The 8504-nt window shown below is 49.7% G+C and overlaps 1 protein-coding gene across 1 annotated transcript; it reads left to right on the forward strand.

Annotated features, from left to right (window-relative positions):
• The first annotated feature begins 4512 nt into the window (after positions 1 to 4512).
• LOC137835748 (uncharacterized) lies at positions 4513 to 8504 on the forward strand. The gene is made up of 3 exons (XM_068644384.1): positions 4513 to 4839; positions 4975 to 5438; positions 8498 to 8504. The coding sequence occupies exons 1-3, from the start codon at positions 4513 to 4515 to the stop codon at positions 8502 to 8504; spliced, it is 798 nt and encodes a 265-aa protein (XP_068500485.1).

Raw genomic sequence — 8504 nt, forward strand, 5'->3', positions numbered from 1 at the left:
GATTCCAGTTGAAATCCAGGAAAGCTCGCCGAGATTCCAGAACTTTGTGGCGGAAGACTCGAACGAAGAGAGAAGATTGAATCTGGATGAGGTCAGGGAGGAGGCAAGAGTAAAGGCCGAGGTAGTAAAAAGGCGGATTGAGCGAAGGTATAACTCTAAGGTGATGCCGAGGCAATTTAGAGAAGGCGACCTGGTGATGAGGAAGGCCCATCAGTACGAGATGGAGAATAAGTTATCGCCTAAGTGGACGGGACCGTTCAGAATAACCGAGGTGCTCGGGAACGGCGCCTACCGCTTAGAGACGTTAGAAGGAGGGGCGATTCCTCGCACCTGGAATGCCACACACCTAAAGTTATATTACAGTTAAAGCTTTGTAAGTAAAAACGAACATGAAGAGATTTACAAGCTTTCTGTTGAAACAGTTTGAAGGGGGCACTCTTTTTTCCCTAAGGAGGGTTTTTAATGAGGCCACCCAATAAAGAAGAGTTTTCAAAGTTTAAAGTTTCTGAGATTGCATGCTTGTTGTTTCGAAAGTTTTAGAAAAAAGACCTTGTACCGGCCGGGTCATCGAATATGATGACGTGGACAAGGGAAGGGTAGGTGGTCAAGAAGTGAACGTAGTCGCCGTATGTAGAAGCGGCGTTCTGCAGTATAAATAATCGGTTATCGCCGAGATGTGTAACCGCCATCTCGCAGAAGTAAGACGTTGCCGAGTAAGACGTCGCCGAGTGTAGACGTCGCCCCAAGGTAAGACATCGCCCTAAAGTTGGGTGGCGGCACTGTGGGACCCTCCGCACAGAATAAATGATCGAGTCAAAGGGGCACGTGGCAATGCCCACGTGCTCATTAAAGATATCCAGGGAAGGCTGCATGCATGACGTGTGATTAGTTAGGGCACCCACGGAGTATGATGGCGCGAGAGATACAACACTCAAGTTAGAGCCCAAGTGGTCATAAGGTTATACATTGCACTCCAGATAAGGGAAGTCCATGGGCCGGATACGCTAAGATCCTAAAGATAGCGGCGCAAGAACCTTCTCCAAGAAACCCTAGATAATAGCAAGCAACGCAGAGGTAAACCCTAGTTTTTCACCTATATAAAGGGCACGAAGAGCCCTAGTAAGGTACGCTTTCATAGTCATACAGAGCACTAAACCCTAGTTGTTCTTGACAGCACACCCAACTGTGAGCACAAGGCAATTAGGGCAACACAGTGTAGCCACACAGTTTCAGTCATTGAGATCATTGCACAGTTTCTAGTTACTTTGGTGTTTCTCGCTAGCTGACTTGATCGTCGGAGTGCAAACGGCCGCGAGGGCGCCCCTTTGTTCTTCTTTTTCAGGAACTCACAAACGAAGCAGAACAAAGGTGCCCTAGCTCGTTAGAACAAGCCACGCATAAAGACGACCCAGGTCAACCGGCCGGAACATCTGGCGCCCACCGTGGGGCCGATATAAACATCGGTTCCACCACACAGGCTTTCAGTTCCAGATTCCAACACTCAGATAAGTCGAGAGGATCCCCAGAGAGCCATGACCACCCGACCAGCACGCGCTAGGAGTGAAGAGATGACCCTACAGCAACTCATGGGCTTGGTGCACGGGCTGCAAGATGCAGTGGCAGCCTCGAAAGTAGAACAGGAGCGCATGCAGGCGGACCTGACAGCCTCTCAAGCAAGAAGCGAGGAACTCCACCGCACCAATGAGGAGTTACGCCATAAATAGCGTGGCAGAGACGAGCCGGAGGCTACATCCCCACCCAGGGAATTCACAACGCCATTTTCGCAGGCAATCTTGGAGACAGCAATTCCCAATACGTTCACAGGACCCAAAGCGACCTTCACGGGAATGGAGGATCCTGAAGCACACCTCACGACATTCCACACACAGATGTTGCTGGTAGGCGGTTCAGACGCTGTTAGGTGCAAGCTTTTTATGAGCACCTTAACAGGGATGGCCATGGATTGGTTCATCAGCCTCCCAGAGGGCCACATCACGTCTTTCGCCCAACTTTCACAGCTATTTAGAGAACAATATCTGACCAACAGAACTCCCGCCCCAGTCTCGTACGATCTTTTCGATGTCAAGCAGTTCCAAGGCGAAACCCTAAAAGAATACATAAGTCGCTTCGGGGCACAGGTAGTGAAAGTAGGTACCAAGGAGGAACCCATGATTGTGTACGCGTTCAGGAAGGGGGTGCGTCCCGGGTCTTTCAGTAAAACGCTTAATCGCAGTCGCCCAAAAACCTTCGCCGAGATAAGGCGACAGGCGGTAGAGCATATTGCCTCGGAAGGTGAAACGTACGAGAAATGCGCGACCACTGCGCCAGCGCGTCCCAAGGCACAGATACGCACGCAACCCGTTCGGGTTCACCAAGCCGTCACGGAGAGAAAACACTTTGACAGGAAGCGCGCTTACGAGCCACGGAGGACCCAACCTAAGGGTCGAGTAGAGGAAGGAAGGGAAGCAAGCAAGCCCCCGAGGCACAACTTTGTGATGGAACTCAAAGATCTGATTGCGGTACCCAGCATAGCCGACAGGTTGAAGCCACCGATTAAAGCTGACAGGGTGCTGGGACCTCGCAAGGAGTCATGGTGTGAATTCCACGAAGCATTCGGGCACCATATTAACAACTGTTTGGCGCTTGGCTATTAGTTGGATGAGCTCGTGAAGAATGGTTTCCTGAAGGATTACTTGATGGAGAAGCAGGCGGGACGATCATCAGGCTCGCAACCGGAGGGCAGTGAGGGACAGCAGCACGAGGCACCCGTTCTCGGTGAAATCCACACCATAGCTGGTGGATTCTCGGGTGGCGGGTGTACTGCGTCACAACGTAAAAGGTATGCGAGGACCGTGATGTCAGTGGAAGTTTTTTAGGACCATTCGCCCAATGTGGACATCACGTTCACTAAGGAAGACCTCAGGGATGTTGTGCCGCACGACAACGATCCCATTGTGGTCTCGCTCGTCATGGCAAGGAGGACGGTACATCGGGTCTTAGTCGATCAAGGAAGCTCGGCAGATGTGATGTTCTGGCCGACCTTCGAAAGGCTACAACTATCTACAGACCAGCTGAGGCCATATGGGGCTGCTTATACGGTTTTGCGGGTGATCAAGTCGAAGTCAGGGGATACATTGAGTTAAGAACAACGTTCACAGATGGGGCTGCTTCGCGTACGGAGAAAATCAAATACCTAGTCGTGAACGCCCCTTCAGCATATAATATCCTATTAGGAAGGCCAACACTCAATAGGATAGGAGCTGTACCCTCCACGAGGCACATGAAGGTCAAATTACCTTCAATGGAAGGGGTGATCGTCACCATCCGATCTGACCAAGAGAAGGCAAAGAAATGCTACGAAAACAACCTCAAGAACAGGCGATCAGTGTGCCATGTGACCACAACACCACCTCCTGGTGCGGGGACTGAGCGTAAAGACCGACGAGCTGTGGATGCAGCGTCAGAGAGGGCCGCCGAGGGCGACGTAGTTATGGATGTGGCGTTAGAAGCAGCCACCAAGGGCAACGTGACCATGGAGGATGTCGAGGCAAGGTCTGAGAGCGACGCTCGAATAGAGGAGGAGGAAAACTGCCCGGAAGCCCCCAGGGAGTCAAGCATTGTGAGAGCATTGCTCGCTAGAGAGAAGAGGCCTCGGCCAGTTGGAGATTGGCTCGAAAGGGAGATCGGTGGCAAAAATTTTAAGTTGGGAAAGATGTTAGATGGCGAGACGCAGGAACAGATCGCCAAGGTGATAGGCAGACATCTGAACGCATTCACGTGGTCTGCCTCGGATATGCCGGGAATCGACCCCGATTTCTTGTGTCATCGTTTAGCAATGGACCCTCAAGTCAAGCCAGTCCGACAAAGAAGAAGGAAATTCAATGAAGAAAGGAGACAGGCGATCAGAGATGAAACGCAGAAACTCCTCGAGGCAGGCCACATCAAGGAGATACAGTATTCAGAATGGCTCGCCAATGTTGTATTGGTAAAGAAGAGCAATGGGAAATGGCGAATGTGTGTCGATTTCACAGATCTGAACAAAGCCTATCCAAAGGATTCCTATCCTTTGCCAAGTATAGACGCCCTGGTGGACAGTGCAGCAGGGTGTAAGTTGTTAAGTTTCTTAGACGCATTCTCGGGGTACAACCAAATTAAGATGCACCCCATGGATGAAGAAAAAACTGCCTTCATGACGGAGAAGTCGTGTTATTGCTACAAGGTGATGCCTTTTGGGCTAAAGAATGCGGGGGCCACGTACCAGAGGCTGATGGATAAAGTGCTTGCACCTATGCTTGGGAGGAACGTGCAAGCTTACGTTGATGATATGGTCATAACATCCTTGGAAAAAAACCAGCATATTGCTGATTTGGAGGAGCTGTTCGTTACGATAGCGAAATATAAACTGAAGCTGAACCCTGAGAAGTGCATTTTGGCGTGGAAGCAGGAAAGTTCTTAGGTTTTCTCTTGACCGAAAGAGGGATCGAAGCAAACCCTGACAAGTGTGCGGCCATCATGGCGATGAGGAGCCCTGCTACTGTTAAGGAGGTGCAGCAGCTTACAGGTCAGATGGCCGCCCTGTCGCGATTTGTGTCTGCTAGTGGAGAGAGGGGCCACCCGTATTTCCAGTGCTTGAAAAGGAATAATAGGTTTGTCTGGACGAAGGAGTGTGAAGAGGCTTTCGTGAAGCTCAAGGAGTACTTGGCGAGCCCGCCGGTTCTGTGCAAACCTCAAATGGGAGCGCCCCTCAGGTTATACTTCGCCGTAACCGAGAAGGCGCTGAGTGCGGTGCTCCTCCAGGATCAAGATCAAGTTCAGAAACCCGTTTATTTTGTTAGCAAGGTATTGCAGGGCCCAGAAGTGAGATATTAGGCTTTGGAAAAAGCAGCACTGGCAGTGCTGTTTTCGGCAAGGAGGTTGCGCCATTACTTCCAGAGTTTTACAGTGTTGGTGATGACCGACTTACCTATCCAGAAGGTTCTGAAGAAACCAGATGTGGATAGGAGAATGGTAAAATGGGCGGTAGAGTTGTCGGAGTTCGACATCAAGTATGAGCCCCGGGGACCGATCAAGGGGCAAATCTTCGCTGACTTCGTGGTCGAGCTATCTTCTGAAACAGTGCAGAACGCCGGAGATGGTTTTCGTTGGGTGCTCTCGGTGGATGGGTTCTCTAACCAGTTGGGTAGTGGGGCCGGGATTATTCTGGAAGGACCCAACGGCGTGTTGATAAAGCAGTCCCTAAGGTTTGCCTTTAAAGCCAGCAATAATCAAGCGGAATATGAGGCTTTGATTGCTAGTATCTTGTTGGCAAAGGAGATGGGAGCAAGGGTGCTGATGGCCAAGAGCGATTCATTGTTGATCACGGGCCAAGTAACTGGCGAGTTCCAGGTTAAGGATCCGCAGATGGCAGCTTATCTGGAGTATGTGCAGGAGTTGAGGAGGTCTTTTGTTTTGTTCGAAGTAGTGCATGTGCCAAGAGAGCAGAACGCCCGAGTTGATTTGCTAGCCAAGCTCGCCAGTTCGGGCAAGGGGGGCAGGCAGAGGACTGTCATACAAGAAACCCTGAAGACACCTCGAGCGTTCGTGACGGACCACCAAGTTCTCCAAATTTGCAAGTCAATGGAGGGGATGGCGAGGGGTCATAAGTCTTTAACTCAGGAGACCTTGAGGACGCCAAGGGTTAGAGCGCATCCAGTGGGAGAGACAAAGATGACACAAGTTTGCGCTGTCCACGAGCCAGACACATGGATAACGCCTTACCAGCGCTACATAGCGGATGGCGTACTCCCAATGGACCCGACGGAAGCTAGGAAGGTAAAAAAGAACTCCAGGAAGTTCACCCTCATCGATGGCGAGTTGTACAGGTTTGGGTTCACACACCGCCTTTTAGTATGTGTGCATGGAGAGAAGTGCACGAGAATTATGGCCGAGCTCCATAAAGGGATTTGTGGGAGTCACATCGGAGGTCGAGCCTTGGCGACGAGAACTATCCGTGCAGGTTATTATTGGCCGACAATGAGGGAAGACTGCAAGAGATATGCCCAGCGTTGCAAGCAGTGCCAGCAGCACGCCGATTGGCACAAGGCGCCCTCGGAAGAGCTAAAGTCAATCTACAGCCCCTGGCCTTTCCACACATGGGGAATCGATATTCTGGGACCCTTCCCGTTGGCGATTAGGCAGATGAAGTATTTGGTTATGGCAATCGAATACTTCACGAAGTGGATTGAAGCAGAACCAGTAGCCTAGATCACCGCGCACAAGATTCAGAATTTCGTATGGAAGAATATTGTGTGTCGTTTCGGCGTGCCCAAGCATTTGGTATCAGATAACGGGACTCAGTTTGCAAGCCACCTGTTGAAGAAGCTGTGCGAGGATATTGAAACACAACAGGTGTTCGCTTCTATGGAGCACCCACAAACGAATGGGCAAGTGGAGTCAGCTAATCGGGTCTTACTGAGAGGTTTGAAGAGGAGGTTGGAGAAGGCCAAAGGATCTTGGGCTGAGGAAGTTCCCCGTATAACATGGGCATATCATACCACTGAGCAATCAGGAACCCACGAAACCCCGTTTAGTTTGGTGTACGGGTGCGATGCGATGATCCCAGTTGAGATCCAGGAAAGCTCGCCGAGATTCCAGAACTTCGTAGCGGAAGACTCGAATGCAGAAAGGAGAATGAACTTAGATTTGCTAGATGAGGTCAGGGAGGAAGCAAGGGTGAAGGCTGAAGCAATAAAGAGAAGAGTTGAGCGCAAGTACAATTCTAGGGCGAGGCCAAGGCAATTCAGAGATGGCGACCTCGTGATGAGGAAGGCCCACCTGTACGAGATGCAGAACAAATTGTCACCCAAATGGACAGGACCGTTTAGAATAACTGAAGCACTCGGGAACGACGCCTACCGTTTGGAAACGCTAGAAGGAGGGGCGATTCCTCGCACTTGGAACGCTACCCATCTCAAGTTTTATTACAGTTAAAGCATTGTAAGTAGCAGTTAACTTGAACAGTTAAGTGAAAACAGTTTTTCAAGGTGGCGCTCTTTTTCCCTAAGGAGGGTTTTTTAATGAGGCCACCCAATAAAGAAAGTTCGAGTCTATCAAGTTTCCCATTTATTGAGTTTGCATGATTGTCATTTTAAGTTTTCAAAGAAAAGACTTTGTCGTCCTTGTGTAATTTAGGGCAGATTCAGATCGCATGCATTCAGTATAAAGTTTTTTAAGTCCTCATCGCCGCTTGGCGATCAGAGACACTAGTATAAAGTTGTAAACCCTCATCGCCAGTTGGTGATCGGAGGTGAAAGATAAGGTATAAGTCCTCATCGCTGCTTAGCGATTGGAGGCACAAGTTAAGTTGTAACCCTCATCGCCAGTTGGCGGTCGGAGGTGAAATATGAGCTTTAGGTCATCATCGCCGAGCGGCGATCATAGGCACTAGTATAAAGTTTTAAGTCCTCGTCGCCACCTGGCGATCGGAAGCACAAGTATAAAGTTTTTAAATCCTTGTCACCACCCGGCAATCGGAGGTGAAAGTTAAGTTTTAAGTCCTACTCGCCTAGAACGAGTATAGGCGAGAACAGAATAAAAAGTCCTACTCGCCTAGAGCGAGTATAGGCGAGAACAGATTAAGAAGTCCTACTCGCCAAGAACGAGTATAGGCGAGAGTTCAGAGCAAGATGACAGGTATGTCCAGTATGAGTTAAAACCCGGGCACCTAGTCCTTGAGCAGGGGTTAAGGGATTCCTTCGGGACGCCCCCTCCTCAAGTATGAATAGCTAGCCCCGGTACCAGATAACAGTTCAAACCCGGGCGCCTAGTCCTTGAGCAGGGGTTAAGGGATTCCTTCAGGGCGCCCCCTCCTCAAGTATGAATAGCTAGCCCCGGTACCAGATAAAGTCCTTCTCGCCGTCGAGCGAGTTCAGGCAAGATAAAGTCCTTCTCGCCGTCGAGCGAGTTCAGGCAAGATAAAGTCCTTCTCGCCGTCGAGCGAGTTCAGGCAAGATAAAGTCCTTCTCGCTGTCGAGCGAGTTCAGGCAAGATAAAGTCCTTCTCGCCGTCGAGCGAGTTCAGGCCAGATAAAGTCCTTCTCACCTTAGAGTGAGTTCAGGCAAGAACAGAATACAAGACCTCTTTGCTTAAGCAAATTGAGGCAAGTTCGAAAGTCCTCAGTGCAGAATCAGGCCAGCCTAGTTTTAGGCGATGACCTAGAAATACACATGTCACTTGGCAGATCAGGCAAGCGAGATTTCAGACACTAAAAATGACTCCCGCCTACTGCTCAGTAAGTAATTTCGTGTTAAATGTTATTGCTATTAACTAACCGTTTGTTTAAGATAAGTTGATTTCCAGAAAATTAAGCATCAGTTTGCGCTAAGTTAATTGGGTTAAGTGAAAGCCCACCAAGTTATCAAGTGATCGCACAGCAGATAAAAGAGAAACCATGTGCATATGTTAAAGCGGTTCGAATAAAAATGGAGTCATTACAAACAGTTTCATTGCACATAAACAGGGGTTGA

The sequence above is a fragment of the Phaseolus vulgaris genome, chromosome 11 (assembly GCF_000499845.2).
Source record: "Phaseolus vulgaris cultivar G19833 chromosome 11, P. vulgaris v2.0, whole genome shotgun sequence".
In the NCBI taxonomy this organism is placed as follows: domain Eukaryota; kingdom Viridiplantae; phylum Streptophyta; class Magnoliopsida; order Fabales; family Fabaceae; genus Phaseolus; species Phaseolus vulgaris.